This window comes from Drosophila yakuba, chromosome 2L, assembly GCF_016746365.2.
Source record: "Drosophila yakuba strain Tai18E2 chromosome 2L, Prin_Dyak_Tai18E2_2.1, whole genome shotgun sequence".
NCBI lineage: Eukaryota > Metazoa > Arthropoda > Insecta > Diptera > Drosophilidae > Drosophila > Drosophila yakuba.
In genome coordinates, this window is record NC_052527.2 from 6,031,440 (window position 1) to 6,050,660 (window position 19,221).

The following is a 19,221-nucleotide window of genomic DNA, read 5'->3' on the forward strand; positions in this document are numbered from 1 at the left end:
TTCTTACTCACTTAACATAAGCTGAACAACAAAACGCAACTTGAATACAATGACCTTGCACTAACTCGTGCCTTTTATTTTCTCTGTTTTTTGCAGTTTTCAATCAATTGAAAATCTGACTCTGACTAGTGTGAAAGCAAAAGCATAAGTATTTAATCAAACAGTAATCCAAAACGGAAATTAGTTCCGCCAGAATTCGTAGCCAATGCCCAAGTCTAAATTCCAAGCCCACATCAGGTAATTTGGTCAACGCAAAAACCTCACTAATCCATGCGTCTACCGTTCTAGGACCGCTCTAGAATCAAGACAGCTACGGATACTCTTTCCCACTCTCCTCCGCTCTGGGTTGGTTGCCTGTTGTGTGTTGTGTGGTGGCGTGTAAGTTAAATCGGGCTAAATTTTGTAAACCCAATCCTTTCCGTAAGTTTGCCCCGGTAAGATTACGAATTGCTGCTCGCCCGTGTGTGCCGTGAGTGTTTGGGAGCATTCCTCTGTTTGGTACACATTGCGAACTGCTCCGATGGTCTGTGGCAATCTACACATCCATTATGTCTGTAATCAATTTACCATTTCGATCTTTTCATGTACGTTGAGCTGATTTCTTATCGTACTGAAGACGAACCCGCGGCGGAAACTCGCATAGAACAGAAAACTGCACCAAGGTTTGCTTTTGGTAACTGGTAACGATTGGTTGGGTTGGTCAGCTCTTGGGGTTTCTCGATTTGGTAGCCTCAATTTTGGGTTGCGAACGTTGACAAAATTGTGAGGGGGTCTTTTATTTTTGTAATGTTTGGCAGACAGGACCCATGCAATTGCCTTTTCGTACCTTGCGACATACGGGAAACAAAGTAGCGCCTAGCGAGGCATTTTTTCTATTACACCATTATTAAGAAAAGCGGACAGGGATCAATGTCTTTTTAGATTTTATCAAATAAAGAAAAGAATTCTTTTACACGAAATAGAACTTGTTTCATTTTTCAAACCCTATCAAGATGATTTTCATCTTAATTACATTCTGGCTTCTTAAACTGGCCTATGAACCCTGGATAAAATTAAATAATGTGGTGTGTGTAATCTCATTAAAACTTATATTAATATTAATCTGATTCGTTGAAAAAACGCTGCGTCGTCTGTTGAAAAATATCCAACTAAGATATAAAGATGCGCCCGCCAACGGAAACAATTACTGATTTCGAAATAAAAGGTCACATTTTAAAATAACATCGATGAAGATGGTTTGGGGTGTCTAACCCGCAAAGTACCTTTATACCCTAGCATATTACGATTAATGGGTATCAGCAGTACGCTACCTATATTTCAATGATTATACGCTGCATATATCGATGGGAAATATATCGATATAGTTGACTACTTTCTCAACAGCAGAGAAACTGGAATATTCAAACTGAATTTTACATTGAAATATTAACTTAAGCTATAATATTGTCAAATGTTACAGCAAAACTTCAGAATAACTTATTACCCTGGCATTGTTTTGATAAATTGTTTTCTTTTACCATAAAGCGATATCACGCATTAACGATAGGTACGTTTGTGGCCGATACTTAAATAATTATATGCCGCCCTGCCTACACTGGCTTACAAGTAATGTGAAAAAATTGAGTTACATGATCAACTTATCAAATTGATTTGAATAAATAACGTATTCAGCATTCCATTCTTTAGAGTACGAGTTTATAAGTACTTTTCATTTATTTAAAGCATATTTCTTCATTTGTGCTTAAGGAAAACGTGATCGAAACTGCAAAGCAGTGACAATAATCGATGGTTGCAGCAGCACCTATCTATATTTTCGTGTTTTGAGACACGCCGATAGTATCGCATAAGCTACGAGTTAAGTCCAGCTCTAATTTTTTTGGCGTGTAGCTGTAGCAGAAGCAAAAGGAAGCCGCTTGTGAAAAATTTCAACTGCCATCAGCAAGCACTGAACCTGAGAAAATCAGGTAAATTTCTGAATTTTTACGAGATTTGCGGCTGCCTTACGGTATTGCGCGTACTTTTTGCGTGTGGTTTACTAGTTTGCGCGTGTTTAATGCGACATTTTGTCTCGTTTTTTTCGTACAGCACGCCCGGCATTCGACGCACCGCAAAAAAAAAACTTCTTTGACCACTCAGCAGCTCCGACGAGCAACAAAAAATCAACATGTCTGACGAAAAGAAAGGCGGTGAGACAGAGCACATCAACCTGAAGGTCCTCGGCCAGGATAACGCCGTCGTCCAGTTCAAGATCAAGAAGCACACACCCTTGAGGAAGCTGATGAACGCTTACTGCGACCGTGCCGGACTCTCCATGCAGGTGGTGCGCTTCCGCTTCGACGGACAGCCCATCAACGAGAACGACACCCCGACCTCGCTGGAGATGGAGGAGGGCGACACCATCGAGGTTTACCAGCAGCAGACCGGCGGCGCTCTATAAAATTACTTAGTTAAGTTAGTTACAACACCCCTTATAACTACAAACATTAAACAAAAAAAAAAAAGAAACAAAAACATGAAGAATCCAGCAACAAACAGGCAGTAAGCATTGATTGAATATGAAACAAGAGTGCGTTTAGTACAACTGTAGATTCTGTCTGTATGCGTGACCACAACAAACAAAAACTTTTGCAGACAAGAAAATGGTAAATAAAGCATTTTATAAACTACACAAATCCGCAGTCTTTGGCTATGTCTACCTGCCTGATCGGCGTTTGTTTTTGCCCTTCTACCCCGAAAAGCCGGCGCGAATTTCCCGCTTTGCGTCCCTCTTTCCACACAGACACGCACACACACTACCAGCCATTGCACGTCTGTGTGCGAGCAGGACTGGGTCCAGTGCGCGTGTGTGCGTGCAAATTGATATACATACACATCGGGGCTCACTGAATTTGCGGGAAAAGTACAAACATATACGCCGGCGAATCTGTAGAGTCTGGGAAAACATAACCTCAAAATTCGAGCAAGTATGAATATGACGTCAGTTTTTGGAACCTTCTGGGTAAAAATGACATAGAGGTAACTATAACCTCCAAAATGGGGCTTAGTAATACGCCATGTATGTTCATGCAGGCTAAACCATACATGATGATTGTGTATGTATACCATGTACATATGTGCGTATGTAGTTGAAACTTTAGAGGTACAGTTGTGTACGAAAAACTATGATGTACATTTGAAAAGTAGGTATGTACATATGTACTCATGTACATATGTATGTATGTACGTCTAACAATCCTGTCTTTCATTAAATAATCTGTTTCCCAGAAACCAACGAGAATATCTGTACATTACAAATTTTATTCATTGGGTAGGAATAAATTTCGAAATTTTTTGTTGTAGATTTTTACCATGTATGTACATCGGTAATCGGTAATCTTTAGTTTCCAATGTACAAGGCCCTTTAATTATGAATCATATGTATGTAGATAAGCGAATTACATTACATTATTTCCTACTTTGTTGCACTTCATAAATTAATTATCAAAAGCCGTCTTTTTGACTCGAAATAAAATGAAGATTCATTAAGATTGTGTATTCTTTTTATTGCAAAGGCCGATTTATAGTATTGTTATTCATAGTTTTATTGGCAAACGCCAACATACTGTAATTTAAATGGTATAAGCAAATTTTGTTACAAGGGTTAAATTGTTTTGAAACAATAACATTTTATGTTTATTGGCAACAACAATTAAAATATGTACAAATTTAATTTAAAATAGAGTGTGAAAGGCACCGATTCCCGATTTAGAACAGTTAAAAAGAGAGACATAGCTTAGACCCAATCCTTGGGATTCTTGAGGACCTTCATTAGTTTGCCCTCCTCGGACTGGGACTTGGGTTCGTGCATGTACTCCCAGCGGGCGTGCAGGGGTAGGGACATCAGGATGCTTTCATACCGGGCTCCAGGCGTGTAAAGGCCGAACTTGGTGCCACGATCGTAGATCAGGTTGAACTCCACGTAGCGTCCGCGGCGCAGCAATTGCCACTGGCGTTCGTTGTTGCCGTACTCCCGATTCTTGTGTTTTCGCACCAGCGGCACATAGGACGGAATCACGGCCTTGGCGCAGCTTGACACAAAGTTGAAGGCCGCCTCCTGATTGGGCGAATCGATGTCGTCGAAAAAGATTCCGCCAATGCCGCGGCTCTCGTTGCGGTGCTTGATGCGGAAGTAGTCGTCGCACCACTTCTTGAAGCGCGGGTAGTAGGTGGCATCGTGCTCGTCGCAGGCGGACTTCAGGGTCTGGTGGAAGTGGGAAGCGTCCTTCTCGCAAAGGTAATAGGGCGTCAGATCCGTGCCGCCACCAAACCACCATTGCTTCTCCCCCTTGGCGGTTTCCACTTCGAAATAACGATAGTTGAAGTGGATGGTGGGTACATGGGGATTTCTTGGATGGATCACTGCACTAACACCGCTGGCAAAGAATGGCAATGAGGCGCCTTCTTTCAGGTTCTTGCCGCGTGCCCGCATCTGCTGCACTGCAGCCGGGGGCAGGGATCCGGTGACCACGGATATATTGACGCCAGCCTTCTCGAATACATCGCCATCCTGCAGAACGCAAGTGATACCGCCACCGCCCTCAGGCCGCTCCCACCGGTCCACCTTGAACTTCTGGCCGCAGTTCTCCTCCGCCTCCAGAGCGCGGCAAAACTCCGCCTGGATCTCCATGATCAGGATCTCCATGCGATGACGCATGTTTTCCTTGTCGGCCAGCAGAGCCTTGGAGTCTGTGATAGGCTCGGCCATAAACCGCGAGGTGTCCATCTGCACCCCTTTGACCTTTGGGTCGACCGCCTCCGCGGAATGTGCGTACGTGACCGCCGAAAAGCTGGCCAGGCCCAGTCCCGTGCCGAGGAGAAAGCCCCGGACATGCGGCCCTCTGGTCCGGCGCACCAGCTGAAAGGTGCCCAGCGATACCAGCGATATCGTGTGACGGAGCGCGTTCATTTTGTGCTGTCGCCTACTCAAAATTTTTAACTTAACTTAAGTACTTTCCCCGAGCGCAGTCTGTTTGTTATCTTTCACTGACCCGGCATTTCTAGTTGCATAGCCGTTGGTGTGACCGTGATCATCTAAATATACCAAAAATAGGGGTTCTACATTTGTTGCATTTACATCAATACCAGATGTTATTACGTTATTATAAAAAAATCAAATAACTAAGTTATTACGTTTACTAAAAAAAACATTCGCTTTAATATGCCTGCATATATTTACAAATTATATATGTCAAGGATTAAGTATATGTATAATCAATGATCTTTATGTTATTTATCATTAACCACATGATATTTTGTCGTAATAACTTATAATATTTTTATTAGAATCAACACTTTGTTCGTAATCTTCTCCATTTGTGAAGAATACCCCATTTAAAAATATAAGCGCTATACGGCCACACTGCCGTGGCATTTGAAATAAACGACTGTAAAGGCGCGTCGATCGTTAGCAAATGAGCGTGCTGTGAAAAATTCCATGAAAGAATTGCGTGTGCGTCGTGAGGATTGAAGAAGAACTCTGTGAATACCATTGCCACAAGGTAGGTGATCAACTGGAACAAACGCTAAACGCTTTGAACTATTGGCAACTCGCAATTATACGTATTTATCCCGTCGCCTGGAGTTTTGCGTTCAGGACACACGCACACTCGCACACTCACGATGTCTGGCCTCAAGAAATTCCAAAACACTGAGGAATGGCGTCAGAAACTCCGTCAGTTTCTAATGACCGAGCGGTAAATACACTTTCAAACCCATCCTTGGATAGTGTTGCACTAGTGTTCGATGAATCCGTAGACATTTACTTTCATTTAAGCCACCTGCATGTCAAAAATGATAGAGAAACAAGTCCGATTATATGGTACATTCATACGATTTATTTGAGAAAACTAACAGTTTGCCTTTTCAGCTTGCCAAAAAAGCCCATAAAAATGGACGAATCGAAGGACATGCGCTACAGTTTGGAGATCGACGAGGATCTGAGGAGACCCTTGGAGGAGCGGGCCAAGAAGGTTGTGGACGTTGATCCTGTTAGCCAAGCGACTGTCAATCTCGGCGAGGATACCATGTACGAGGCAAGTGCCTTAGATCCCTTGGATGATGCCGAAGATAGCTTCAGTGTCTTCGAGCGAATGTGCGACAAGACGGGCTCCGATCCGGACAGCACTCTTTTCCAATACCTGCACAGTGAGGACCGAAGCCAGATGATGTCCAGGGCCAAGGATCGCAGCACCGACGATCAGAAGGAGATCGATGCACTGCGTCGCATGCTAGAGGCGGTGGGCACAGAAGACGATCTACTGGAGAACGAAAGTCCCGTCAAGGGGGCGGAGTGCACCCAGTTGGAGGACGTTGAGGCGCCGTCGCGCTTCTGGGATAACACCCTAGCCGGAATCGATGAGTCCCCGTCTGGCTCTGGACAGACTCCAAAGTCTTTGACCAAGGTTTCGCCGGTCAAAATGGTGGGCCTGCTTCGCCCCTCGACCATCATCGAGGACAGCGAACTGGAATCGTCGGATGTGTCTTCCCATACAAGCTTCCAAAGTGCTCGCACACTGAAGACAAATGCATCTAGTTGTTACGAAACAGCCACGGATAGTTCTCTCAGTGGAACACTACTTAACGTCGATGAATTGTTCTACGCCGCAATTGCCAAGGCAAAGCCACCAGGAATGTCCAAGGGGGAGGAGCTGGAGCTTTTAAGCGATCTTCATGGCAGTCTAAGAGAGCTTGCCTCACTTCCGCAGGAGGAAGTGGAGGAGGAAGAGGACGATGTAGAGGATACAATAATCGAGCTATCATCTTCTGACGATGACGAAGTGCAGCTAGTTTCAGATGTAAAACAAGAAGACACGTCCAGTGTATCCTCAATCCACGTTAAAGATCCCATTGAGCAGGAGCTAGCGGAAGAGAGCGTTGAAAATAAGGAAAACTCCTTGCATTTCAATGATACCATGGAAGAAATACAGTATATGATGCAAAAGGGTATGGAGTACATGACAGGTGGGGCACCACCAGCCGTCGCAGTCAAGCCTGATAGCCCTGTGCTGGCCAAACAAAGCACGTTCGTGGTTTCACCGAAGGCACAACCAAAAACACCGGCTGCAGCTTTTTTGAAGCCATCATTACCGCTACGGTCCTCTAACAAGCCACAAACCGTTGTAGCATCGCCCAGCAAGGGTAAAAAGCTGACCAAAGTCGACCTCCCAATGGACTGGACCAAAAAGAAATTCTTTAGTGCAACCTCTGGTATTCCCCAACGTCGCCAACATCAGATAAAGCAGCCCTACGCAAACATTGTCAGTCCTATACGCACCTACACCCAGAAGTCAGGTACTGCCCCGCTTATGAGTACATTCCGTCCAACCAGTACTGATATGCTGTCTACATTGGCCATCAGTGAGTTGGAGCAGGAGTCTCGCTTGTGTCACCCCAAACGGCTTTTTGCAACAAAGGCAGGAACATCGGAGTCGAGTGAAGTGGATTCTCTAAAGATCATGGGAATCGATTCAACGGCTCAACTTCTTCCAAAAAAGGCTTACATATCCTCGGAAATTAAGCATGTAAGTTGAAATCTATATATTAATACTGATGAGTGAACGAATCTAAAAACATACATTAAACAGGTGGTGGATGAACGAACTCCTGTTCCCATGCCAAAGGTGCCTCAAATTCAAAAATACCTCAACTCCGCCGTGGAGCCCACTGTAATGCGCCATGATGGCAAAATGAAAATGCCCGGCGAGGTAGCCCGCAAACCGTCTTCGTCGCACATCCCACGTCGCGCCAATCACAGCCTGGCTGATCTGTCGCTCGCCTCGGGCGACGTGTCCTTATATACAATAAGAGATGCCCAAAAGTTTTAAGGTCCATAAAAGTACTTCACGCTCTTAGGCTTAATATTGCAACGATAATAAATGTATTGTATAACTAGTGCTAGTAAATGCCTTCGTTTTCGTTTCACAATGACAGCACATTCACAGTTCATCACTGAACTCGAGCCTGCGGTCCCTTCCACGCGCGATTAACCTTAGATTCTGAGGGTCTGCCCAGTTCACTACAGATGTACCGACCCACTTGGATAAGTTTGTCTAGGTTGACGCCTGTATCAAGGCCCATGCCGTGCAGCAAGTAGACCACATCCTCGGTGGCCGCGTTTCCTGACGCCCCCTTGGCATAAGGACATCCGCCCAGGCCAGAAACTGAAGTGTCCACCACCCGAATGCCATAGTCCAGGGAGACCAGTATGTTGCTCAGGGCCTGTCCATAGGTGTCGTGGCAGTGCACGGCCAGATCTTTAGCCGGAACGACCTTGGTCACCTCATCCAGCATTCGGCGCATTGTGCCTGGCGTGCCCACACCAATGGTGTCGCCCAATGATATTTCATAGCAGCCCATTTGGTACAGGGCATCCACCACTTTGACGACGGCACTCGGCGCCACGGCACCCTCGTACGGGCAGCCAACCACAGTGGAAACATAGCCCCGGACACGCACTCCATTCTTCTGGGCAGCCTTCAGCACAGGCTTGAAGCGTTCGATGGCCTCAGCTGCGGTGCAATTAACGTTCTTCAGCGAAAATGCATCAGATGCGGCTCCAAAGACTGCCACCTCCTCGGCTCCCGCCTCCAGGGCACTCTCGAATCCCTTTAGGTTTGGCGTCAGCACCGGATAGCTTATCCCAGGCACTTTGCGGATTCCTCTAAGGACTTCAGCATTGTCGCCCATCTGTGGCACCCATTTGGCGCTCACAAAACTGGTGGCTTCTATGGTCCGCAGTCCCGTTTCGGACAATTGGTTGATCAGTTCGATCTTGGTGGCCGCCGGCAGCAGTTTGGGTTCGTTTTGAAGTCCATCCCGTGGACCAACTTCCACAATTCGCACCTGGTTGGCCGCGCTTGTGACCGCCGTGCGCTGTTAGTTATAAAATGATTTGAATCGTTACGGTACGTGTGTTTTTTCGTGAGTTTACCTTTGTTGTAAGCGCAAGGATAGAGCGAATCGGTGCAATTCTCATTGCTAAATTGGTAAATAAATGTTACGTATTCCGCTTCTTCTTTTTTTGCGGATATCAGCTGATAACGACTCAAGATCGATATGTTGTTGAATTTCGATAACCGTTTTGCGGAAAGACTACCATCTCTAGCAAAGAGGCGTAAACACATTTTTTGTAAACAAACAAGAATTTGGAAAATATTTTGTGTAATGGACCTAGCAGATGTCTCTACAGATGATGAGGATGTCTTCCATTTTGAGACCGAGCACCTGGCGCTACGTGGCAACCAGTGCTATGCCAATCTGCTGCGCACTTTGGCCGTGCTGCAGGCACAAAGGATTCGGGTGCATCAGCAGATTGATGAACTGGAAGCCACCCAAAAGATATACTTGGAGAATCCGCAGCAGATGCTGGACAAACTGCGGAACAACGAGCCCTTGATATCGGATAACTACATCACCACGGCCGTTTTACCGGACTTGCCAACTTTGTCACCCAATGACGAGGAAAGAGCACCAAATGAGACACCAACGGATACGTCCTCGTGGACGCAAGAGACGAACAAGAATCGGGACAGGAGCAATGGGCGATCGGAGAACTTCAATCGTTTGTGGACCAACGAAGAGCAACGTCGCTTGGAACAGCTACTCATCCAGTATCCCCCAGAGGAAGTGGAAATGCGCAGATTCGCCAAAATAGCAAAGGAATTGGGCAACAGAACGGCACAGCAGGTGTTCAGCCGTGTCCAGAAGTATTTCCAGAAACTGCACGATGCTGGCATGCCTGTGCCCGGCCGCATACCTAAGCATCGCCGTCCGGGCTTGAGTAAGCCGAAGATAAACCTTCGCAAGTCAACATTCTTTCCCGCTCAGAATATATCGCTACAAATGCCAGAGGACGATTTCACATTTGATGACCTGCGAGTCCCATCGCCTGCGAGCGATTTGCTTCTTATGCCAGCAACCTCACAAGTCAAGATTGAACCAAAGATTGAATCCGAATACATGGATGCCGATCTGAATGCGGAGGCCAAGCGAAAGCAGGAACTGTGCCTTAAACTTCTATCAGCCATTCAGGACGAGAAACGGGAGATCGAGGACGGGTATGAGCCAGACTTCCTGGCAGCCAAGTGTGCCGAGTGCGAAGAGGCATCTGTGACCCGGACACAATGGCGTTGTAACAGTTGTTATTGTCACCTGAATCTGTGCGGCGATTGCCTGGCCAGTCAGCTTATCGAAGGGCGATTCGAGCACTTGAGTCATGAAGTTGTAGTGGACCAAGAGTCATGATGCACACTAAAACTGTTTTTACTTGAGTACTATTTAATATTAAATAGGAGCATACTTTTTAAATAGTTTATTTTATTCTTAAAAACTAAATCTTCAACTTTATAAAGGAGAGGCCACCTTAATTACGCACTTGGGCAGATGATTTCGGTAGAGATTGAATACGCTGGCGCCGCTTTGCTTCGAACTCCGTAGCCAGCTGCCATGTTTCTTTGTCTAACGTATCCTTGCCCCGGGCGATGCCCAGCAGCCGCGAGAGAACCAGCAATCCGTGCAGATCATCAGCATTACTTTTGACATTAGCTTTACGCATGTCCACGAAGTCCTGCTGGATCATTTCAGTGTGCTCCTCGCTGACACTGAAGCCGCTAGTACGCGCTGTGGTCAAGTACTTGCGAAACTGATGCAGACGGGATGGCTGCAGATAGTGGTGGGCTGCCTTCAGAGATTCATCAACAAGTTCCACGGCCTTAGCATCGGCATTAATGGGTAGCACAAAATCGCTCTGAAAACAAAAATTTTTTATTTGTCGTATTATCATATTCACTTTCAAATAATGATCAATATAATGATTTGTTCAGATATATTGATATTCTTACCGGCAACATGCTTCGTCCTTCACTAAGGACGAGAACTGGAATGTTTGCTTGGTAGTCTATTTGGTAATACTGAAAGTCGCACTTCAGTTCCTGGTTATTGATCAAGTGCGCTAAATGCTGGACGGCATGGACACCATTGGCCTCCAGCTTGCCCTGTTGCATGCAGGTCTCGTCGAGTACCAAATGCGTGTGAGGAGCCAACTGCAGTACGCCGGAAACTAGCTTGTTGGTCTCATAGTCCTTTCTGCAAGTACACATTAATATTTATTCAATGCTGTTCGCTTGTTCTGCTAAGCCAACTTACTTTGGGGCAAAAGCAGCCGTGTTTAGTGTGACAAGGGTCATGGGGAGATAATGGCTGGCCGGCAACAGCAACTCCAGTATTTTATACAACTTGGTTGCATACGCCTCACAGTCCTTAGGCAGATTACAAATGTTAAGGGCGAACTTGCCAATGCTCTGCATCTCAGAACGACTATAGACCGTAGATATTAGGTGGGAGAGCAGATACTCGGCGGCCAGATCGTCATCAAAGAGGCAGAGTTTAAGGAGCATGCGCAGATCTTTGTGCACAGCGAGCTGGGATGGATACGTCGTCTCCTCACATATTTCCGTTGGCTGTCGAAGGCTTTTGTCCAGCAGCGGATTGGCATGCGGCAGCACCTGGACGCCGAAGGCATGCAGGCGGGGTATAAGAAAGGGCGATGGATTTGCTGCCTGCAGCTCACTCAAATTTTCACAATCGTCTATGTCGAGGGTAGCGGCGTCCAGCGAGGCATCCACTGACAGAAAGCCCACAAAGTCGACCAGGGAATTAAGCTGGTAGGTATCAAACTCCTCGTAAACCTTTACCATGCATGCTAGGCTGGGACGATCGGGCAAAGGCGAGTTAAGCAGGTATTCAGAGCCAAGAGCGGAGGCATTCGAGGCGCTCGCTGGCTCTCTATCTTGTTGAATCTCTTTGAGGCACGGCCGCTTGAAGGTGGTTTCGCTCGCACCGTCCACCTCCATGGCTTCCTGTTCGCCGCCAACAGGCCGCTTCTTGGCTAAGCTGGGAGACTGACCCAGACTGGCCAAATCGATCTGGGGACAGCACTGCTTCTCATGCTCCTTGCTCCAATCATTCAAGCCAGGCACAGAGACCACGAACATGGTTCTCCGTTCTCCATGCACATTGCCATCGGCGTTGTAGTCGATCACTTCGCCAGCGGTAATTTTTAAGCAGTCCCTGTACTTTCCTTCCTGCACACGTTTGCTGCCGTCCGTGGACTTCACTTCGTAGCGCTCCAGGTAGATCTCCGGGTCCATCATGTCCTGGATCATGCCACGAAAACGCACCAAAGTCTGATCCTTTAGCTTGTGCAGAGGCGTGTAGTTGAGAAGGGGAATCGAGTGCCAGCGGTTGGGATCCTTGAGCAGGTCCTTGAGGGCAGCGCTGTCCGCTTGCTGGGCGGCCAGTTCATCGGGCGTGCTCGGCAGCTCCATGGCACTGGGCATTATCTATTTAGTTTACGAATGAATTTGCGAAACCTCAAAACCTCCTATGCAAAAAAAGAACAGCTGCTATGGCGCGCCAAAATCTGATTGCCGCATTTCAGTGATTGTCATCGATGTGCCTATCGATAGCTGCCAGGGATGTCGAACTCTGCCGCAGAACGGATGTAGAGGCGGATGTGGACATCCGCAAAAAAGTGTACAATTTCGGAATTACCAAAGAACTGCACCGATGAACAAGAAGAAAAGCAATGTATGGCAGTACTTCTACAAGACATCCGGTACAGTGGCCACCTGTCTCCTATGCAACAGGAACTACTCGAGGAGAGGACGCGGCACAACCTGTCTGCGAAATCACCTGAAGAGCAAGCACCCACCAGAGTTCCTATCGCTATCCGGGGACATAAAGTACCTGGACCTGGTGAAGAGCGAGATCTCCATCGGTTCGCCACAGCACCCCACAGCACAGCTGGAATTGAATCTTCATGTAAGTGGAATAGTACATAGTACATAATGTACATACATAGTACATAGGCATACATATGTACACAGAAGGTGTACCTTATGTGAGGTTGGGGTACTTTTCCATCTAAGCCCAAGTATTCTGTCATGAGAAGATGGTTTTCCCAAACTTAAATTTAAATTGAAATATAATTTCAGTGGGCGTTCCAAAAGTGATTTGTACATTTTCTTATCTAATACTTATCACTATATATAGATACAGCGGATGCGGATTTTTATCCGCATGGGTCGTAAATGTAGGTGTTTAACCAAAAACCTTATTAACGCTTTTGTTAAAAATGTACTATTTTCATTAATAGCCTTAAAACTATATTCATACTACGCTAATTTGAAATATAAATTTTAGGAAACAGATTCAGATCCATTGGACACCGAGGATAATTCCTACAATAAGCGCTGTGATGAGAAGTTGGCGCTCATGCTTTTAAATCACTCCTTTGAGTTCATTGAAGGACCAGGATTCGTCAACTTTATCAGGGCGCTGCAGCCAAGGTACACAATTCAGCCAAGGAGCTACTATGAGAAAATACTGTGTGAGGACATACACAGGAAAATGCATCATCATTTAAAGCAACAGGTGGATCTGCTGGATGCCATATCGTTGTCTACGAGTCTCTGGCGTGGTGACAAAGGAGAAGGACTGCTGAGCTTGTCCTGCTCCGGAATATCGAGGGATTTTCAGACTCACCGTCTTATGCTAAAGTGCGAGGCTCTGAATTATGAAAGCACCTCTAAGGTAGCATGTTGGATTCGGGATCTAGTACCCAGCTTGGCCATTGAGCTGCCCAAGGAAAAGATACATTGCATCATCAGGGACGAGATGACGGCACTGCCAGGTTCCCTGCCTGATTGCAATGTGCATCGCCTACAGATGTGCGTTAGATTTGCATTGCAATCGAACGAATTACTGCAGAATCTTTCGTCCAAGTGCAAGCAAATAGTTGATCATTTTGCTTCGTCTAAAATGGCCAACGATCATCTGAAATTCATTCAAGAGATTCGCTTGACGCGAGACCCGTGCACACTCATATCCTACGATCCCTTTCAATGGAACTCTGCTTTTCAGATGATGTCCAGCGTTTTTCGAATGAAAGATGCTCTATCCCTGTACTGCGAAGAGTATAGTCTAGTCCAAATATATCCCGATGAATGGATAGAGATTGATTTGTGCAGCAAGGTTATGCAGCCTTGTGAAGAAACCATTAAGATATGGAGCAATCCATCTACGACAACATCATCCGTAATCCCTCTGGTTGCCGCTTTGCGTGATTCTCTCCGCACGGATGTCCATAACTTTGTTTCTTCTGTGGTAAGTTGAAGTAGATAAAACTAGATAAAATATTGTCTAATGTCTTAAACGTTGTAGACTATTTGCAGTTTCGCCAGAAAGTTGCTTGAAGAACTGGAAATGAAGTTTTCCCACATCACTAGCGACATCAAATTTTTGATGGCCACCTATTTCGATCCGAGGTATAAGCAAGCATTTTTCACCGAACGTGAGGAGCAGTTGGTGGCCAATGAAGTTTTGCTTGTGCTGGCTGGAGTGCCAGATGATTGCAATGGTCAGCCACCGCTGAAAATAATTAAAGTGTCATCAACATCATCCCAGAAGAATGAATCAAAGATCGATAGCATTCTGGATAGTATATTGACAACTGGAACGACGAATACTCAACAGCCAAATACGTCAATGGGCTCCCAGTCTCAGATTAAGAATCTATTATATTTATACAACTCCGAGCCTAGAATCGATAGGAATATGGATCCCTTGATTTGGTGGAGGAACAACATAAAATACAATTCCTTGTATGGCATTGTAAGGAGATTTTTATCAGCACCAGCAGCAAGTGTGGTTAGTGAAGGCTTATTTAGGAAATCGGCACATTTGTATATGGATATGCAAGCAGGCTTGAACCCCGAAAGTGCTTCCAAAATATTGCTGATAAAGTCGAACTTTAGCTTTAGTAATTCTGACATCAATTAAGGTACAGTAATTTACATAATTTAAACTTATTTATGTACATAATGTTAGCTTTAATCTTAAAACTAGTTGATCTCCCGGAAAATTGGATTTTGCACTTAAGCCGTATGTAGCTGTTCGGTTCGGGTCTTAGCCCCTGTAATCAGGATCATTGTGTTCCTCTTCGTCTTCCTCCTCCTCTTCTTCCTCATCTAAATTATAAACACGTTTTTTATTATGTTGACTCTAAATAAAATGGAAGTTGTTTGATTCTTACCATGATCTCGACGTTTACGTGTGTAGGCTCGCTTGCTGGCGACGGGCGCTTGATCAGTTTCGCCATGCAGCAAGGAATTGCGATATAATATTAGCGGCTGCCATTCCTCAGCTCGACTGGATGGCATTGCGGGTGGTATGATCTTGTCCAGGAAGCTCATAATCACCTTCTTGTCTTGCTTGAGGAGCTTGTAGTTGAACTCGTTCAAAACCTCCAGGAACAGTAAACGTGTTGGAGCGCGCACCGGATCATCAGGCTCCTTGTTGGCAGCGAAATAAATGCCACCACGATGAATGGCGGCCACAGATTCCCGATTCTTGATTGCATCAAAACCAAATGTGAGGGCAAATCGCTTGGCCAACTCTTTGAGGTCCACAAACTCTTGCGAGCTCTTTGAAACTGTTCCATCCTCGCTTTGCTCCTGCAGACTTTTAAACACCGTGATCAGGCTCAAGAGGAGGGTCATGGCGAAGTTTACTTTATTAATTTCACGGGCCTTTCCCAATGTGGCCTTTATTATATCTCCGTAGTCGTTGTAGCACTACAAATAAATAAACATATTTAGTAACCCAGATAATACTCTTGAAACCTAATACTAATAGCGGAACTGATTTCAGAGATTTTCTCGTTCTCACTCACCTTGACATAATACTTAAAGATACTAGCTGCACGCATCGTTGGAATTATATTGTACACTACCAATTTGCAGTAGCACGCCAAGAAATTACGTTTCTTATGCAGCTCCTCGATTCTGGTTTCATCCTGTGCTACATCTTGTTTAAGGGAAAATACATAGTGCTGCACAAAGTTGTCCAAGATAAGGTGCTCATCCATGCGCGACTTGTACTCCAAGCCGCGAATATGTTCGATCTCACTGCGAGCCAACTTGTCCGAGAAAATGATTAGTAGATCGCAAATGGACTGGTACGCCTGCAAATCATATTAATTTTAAAGTTTTCCAACAAGTGATTTGAACATTTTATAACAAACCGCCTCTTGAATCTGAACTGTGGGTCCATCGCGAGTTAGTTCAAAGCAGGCTCCCATAAAGGTGTCCAAATTGTTGCGCAGCTCAGCCACCACCTCGGTCACGTTAACTGACTCGCATTCGTTTTCCACGTACTGCAGTCCCCAGCTAATAGAAAAGTAACAGGCCTCTATGCAATAGACTAAGGCTTCGTTGGGCAGACAGCGATCGATGTTTTCTTTCGACTGCGCCTCCTCCACGTCCTGGAACAGTGACCTAAACAGCTCCCAGGGGTTAAGGTTGTGCGAGGAGTACAGAATAGAAAGGACCTTGAGGGTGATGGTAATGTTGTAGATGTCATCCTCATTAGGGGTCTCCTCGCCTTCAAAAACATTTTAGGATAATAATTAATAAGGTTAAAGTAAAACGTGTTAATATTTTGTATACCTTGTATAAGGTTGCGCCATTCCTCGATTGCGTCTTTGTACTTGTTGACAGCACTCTCGATAATGTTGGATCTGGCGATATTGCATCTGGTGTAGGTGGCACTTCCTTCGGCACAAAGACATTCTAGCGTTTTCGCGCAAGTTTCCAGCACCTCGCGACCTGTGTGCATACTCATTACCTGATTGATGCGATCTAACAATGCCTGTAGGTTGCCTTCTTGTCGATTGGTGGTGTACAGATTGAGATCGAAGTACTGTGGAACTGCAAGGAGGTTCGCCAACTTTTCACTGTCTGCTTGATACTTTTCAAGCAAGGACGGAAGGGTGACAATGAAATGTTCGGTCAGCTTCGCCTTCTCATCTTGGATAGCTTTTAGCTCCTTGGCACTGAGCGTACACTTGCGATTGCTAGCGCGACCGACTGGAACTTCTCCAGTTGCTGATTGCTTAACGCTGCTGACCATGATTTCGATTAGTGTCGATTCCTGCTTGTTGTCTAGGACCTCTTCATTGGGGCCCGGCTCTTCCAAAAGCAAATCCGTCATACACTCCCAGTCCCTAACCATATCATTGCTATCGATGAAGGAGTCTACAAGGTAGGCCCCATGTTCGTGGAGTTCGGATTCGATGAAGAACTGCACCAAGTCCCGAACCAGCGGTGTATTGGGCATTCGCACTTTCCCACGTTTGGTCTTCGTCTCTTCCATGTCGGCGGTTAAGTGAAACAGACGGACGTTTAAGAACTCAGCTGCTGCCTGAGCCACCCCACGATGTGAAGAGTAAACCAATTCGTAGACAATTTCACAATCTTTGTCAGCCAAAATCTCTGGATGTATTCTGGAAATAAACATAAGCTTGGTGATAAACATTCCCTAAAGCAAAAACTAATTTTACTTACTTTAAGATACTGATAACCAGCTTGACGGCGTGAACAGACACTTCAAACTCCTTGTCCAGCGTCATTGCCACAATTCTGTCCTTAAACTTTGACGTAAACAGCTCAAGTTTACCCTTGAGTTCATCCTTTTCGTACAGCGGCAGCAACGACTGCAAACATCGTAGGCGCACCTCTCCGATCTTGTCGTGGAGCGTCCAACCGATATATTTTAGGTAAGAATCGTCAAGAAAATTTTGTGGATAGTTTTCCATCCATATGCCGATCTCGGCCATACATATGGCTCGAATATCAGGCAGACTGTCTCTGTAGCGGTGAACGAACACCGACTTGAACATGTAGGTCAACATACTCTTTATTTCGTCCATATTTTCTTCCAATTCGGATCGTTTAGTCATAAGCGAATCCAAACGATCAGAAGCACGACGATCGCGAGACTAAACAATTTAAGGATCATTAATAGATTCCAAGTAGTTATTAGCAATCTTACCTTAACGCGTTCAGCTTCGAATTGCTTTGCGGCATTGTCAAAGTTATTCGAAACCAAAAGGGCCACATCCACCAATGCAGTCATCAGCTTCATGGCCGCCAGAGTGGCCGTGTGTCGAAATGCTCGCACCTGCGAATCCGACAGACCCGTAAGCAGGGATATGACGTTGTCCATCAGAAACTGATCGTAGATAATGGAGTACTGGCATTGCTTCACAAGTGTTTGCACAAAATCGCAGAAATTATTTTTAAACTTTCTCCACTGCGTTCCGGTCATGATCAGGGGATATTCGCCGCTTTCCTGAAAGAGTTTACGGCTAAGAAAGAAGCTTTAAGGACATCTGCAGGTGTCTTACCTCGTCAAACTCCTCAGTCATGCGTCGGATAATAGATGTGTGATCCACAGGATACTGTATGTCCTCGGATATCTTGCCTTTGCATCCGCTGGCATTTATAAAAAACTGCATCAGAGCGACCAGGGCCGTTTCTCGGTTTGCCTTATACTGCTCAATCCATTGGTCAACAATGCTCTAAAAATGGGACGTCTGAATATTATTTGATGAATATTAAGGCAATTGGTTTTCCTACAGCAATGGGGTTCTTCGAGTGTCGCACAATGTAATACAAGCTGTTCTCGTCCGTGGTTATCTCCCGCTCATTGTCGATCCGCTCGTGGTGTCCCTTGTCCACGGGCTCCTTGCGCGGTCGTTCAACGCGTTCTTTGCGTTCTGTTGGCCCCTTGCGGGTGGCGGGAGTCTTTCGTTTGCGCGCGATTGGCGCGAAGAAGTCATCCTCGTCATCGTCAATTATGGGTGGTTTGTCCCGCACTCCACCCCGCGCTCGCAGCCTTGTCATCCGCTTGGTGGGACTGTCTGCATCCGAGGTGCTCTCATTAAGAGCATCGCTAAAAAATAGTTATATATTTTTTGGTCAATACAAATGGTGGGAAAAGAGAAAACTGTACCTGTGCAATTCCTCGTAGTCCGGCGGCGGATCATCCATTCGTATGCGCTTTCCCCCACGACGCGCCATCATTTTATGTATTTAACTGGAGTCTCACTGGTAATTAATGTTTTAAAACATTAAATTTTAAATTAAACTATACAATTGGCCAAAGCGTCCAATTGTTACAAGTGATGGCACCACCACCAAAATACAGCGCAAAAAATATCGATAGCAATCGGTAACGAGGGATGCAACAAAGAAACGAGAATGGCTTCAATTTAAAATAAATAAAAACAAATACTAAATAAACAAAACTAATAAAATTAATATGAATAAATCCATGTCTATC

General features: G+C 45.4%; 8 protein-coding genes across 10 annotated transcripts; 4 read left to right on the forward strand and 4 right to left on the reverse strand.

The window, feature by feature from the left end:
* The first annotated feature begins 1,824 nt into the window (after positions 1–1,824).
* On the forward strand, positions 1,825–2,672 carry LOC6526998 (small ubiquitin-related modifier 3). The gene is made up of 2 exons (XM_002088058.3): positions 1,825–1,964; positions 2,086–2,672. The coding sequence occupies exon 2, from the start codon at positions 2,165–2,167 to the stop codon at positions 2,435–2,437; it is 273 nt and encodes a 90-aa protein (XP_002088094.1). The 5' UTR covers positions 1,825–1,964; positions 2,086–2,164; the 3' UTR covers positions 2,438–2,672.
* An 849-nt stretch (positions 2,673–3,521) lies between these two features.
* Positions 3,522–5,045, reverse strand: LOC6526999 (oxygen-dependent coproporphyrinogen-III oxidase). Its single transcript, XM_002088059.3, has one exon. It carries the CDS (start codon positions 4,943–4,945, stop codon positions 3,773–3,775), a length of 1,173 nt encoding a protein of 390 aa, XP_002088095.1. The 5' UTR covers positions 4,946–5,045; the 3' UTR covers positions 3,522–3,772.
* A 361-nt stretch (positions 5,046–5,406) lies between these two features.
* Positions 5,407–7,940, forward strand: LOC6527000. Of its 2 annotated transcripts, XM_015198077.2 has the most exons (4): positions 5,407–5,537; positions 5,621–5,732; positions 5,906–7,559; positions 7,623–7,940. In XM_015198077.2, the coding sequence occupies exons 2-4, from the start codon at positions 5,659–5,661 to the stop codon at positions 7,860–7,862; spliced, it is 1,968 nt and encodes a 655-aa protein (XP_015053563.1). In that variant the 5' UTR covers positions 5,407–5,537; positions 5,621–5,658; the 3' UTR covers positions 7,863–7,940. The 2 variants fall into 2 exon arrangements, with proteins under 2 accessions (XP_015053563.1, XP_015053562.1); XM_015198076.2 differs by lacking the exon at positions 5,621–5,732.
* LOC6527001 (hydroxymethylglutaryl-CoA lyase, mitochondrial) lies at positions 7,893–9,112 on the reverse strand. Its single transcript, XM_002088061.3, has 2 exons — positions 8,969–9,112; positions 7,893–8,910 (listed from the first exon to the last, which is right to left on the reverse strand). The coding sequence occupies exons 1-2, from the start codon at positions 9,011–9,013 to the stop codon at positions 7,984–7,986; spliced, it is 972 nt and encodes a 323-aa protein (XP_002088097.1). The 5' UTR covers positions 9,014–9,112; the 3' UTR covers positions 7,893–7,983.
* A 3-nt stretch (positions 9,113–9,115) lies between these two features.
* Positions 9,116–10,344, forward strand: LOC6527002 (ZZ-type zinc finger-containing protein 3). The gene has a single exon (XM_002088062.4). The coding sequence runs from the start codon at positions 9,202–9,204 to the stop codon at positions 10,279–10,281; it is 1,080 nt and encodes a 359-aa protein (XP_002088098.3). The 5' UTR covers positions 9,116–9,201; the 3' UTR covers positions 10,282–10,344.
* Positions 10,334–12,461, reverse strand: LOC6527003 (mini-chromosome maintenance complex-binding protein). The gene is made up of 3 exons (XM_002088063.4): positions 11,182–12,461; positions 10,878–11,121; positions 10,334–10,783 (listed from the first exon to the last, which is right to left on the reverse strand). Exons 1-3 carry the CDS (start codon positions 12,372–12,374, stop codon positions 10,400–10,402), a joined length of 1,821 nt encoding a protein of 606 aa, XP_002088099.1. The 5' UTR covers positions 12,375–12,461; the 3' UTR covers positions 10,334–10,399.
* A 55-nt stretch (positions 12,462–12,516) lies between these two features.
* Positions 12,517–15,135, forward strand: LOC6527004. Of its 2 annotated transcripts, XM_039370353.2 has the most exons (4): positions 12,517–12,858; positions 13,240–14,202; positions 14,260–14,878; positions 14,944–15,135. In XM_039370353.2, exons 1-3 carry the CDS (start codon positions 12,604–12,606, stop codon positions 14,875–14,877), a joined length of 1,836 nt encoding a protein of 611 aa, XP_039226287.1. In that variant the 5' UTR covers positions 12,517–12,603; the 3' UTR covers position 14,878; positions 14,944–15,135. The 2 variants fall into 2 exon arrangements, with proteins under 2 accessions (XP_039226287.1, XP_002088100.3); XM_002088064.4 differs by having other exon boundaries at positions 14,260–15,135.
* LOC6527005 (cohesin subunit SA-1) lies at positions 14,837–19,070 on the reverse strand. Its single transcript, XM_002088065.3, has 10 exons — positions 18,892–19,070; positions 18,516–18,831; positions 18,284–18,457; positions 17,929–18,228; positions 17,442–17,875; positions 16,545–17,380; positions 16,121–16,479; positions 15,770–16,060; positions 15,131–15,671; positions 14,837–15,065 (listed from the first exon to the last, which is right to left on the reverse strand). Exons 1-10 carry the CDS (start codon positions 18,960–18,962, stop codon positions 15,004–15,006), a joined length of 3,384 nt encoding a protein of 1,127 aa, XP_002088101.1. The 5' UTR covers positions 18,963–19,070; the 3' UTR covers positions 14,837–15,003.
* Positions 19,071–19,221: the final 151 nt, after the last annotated feature.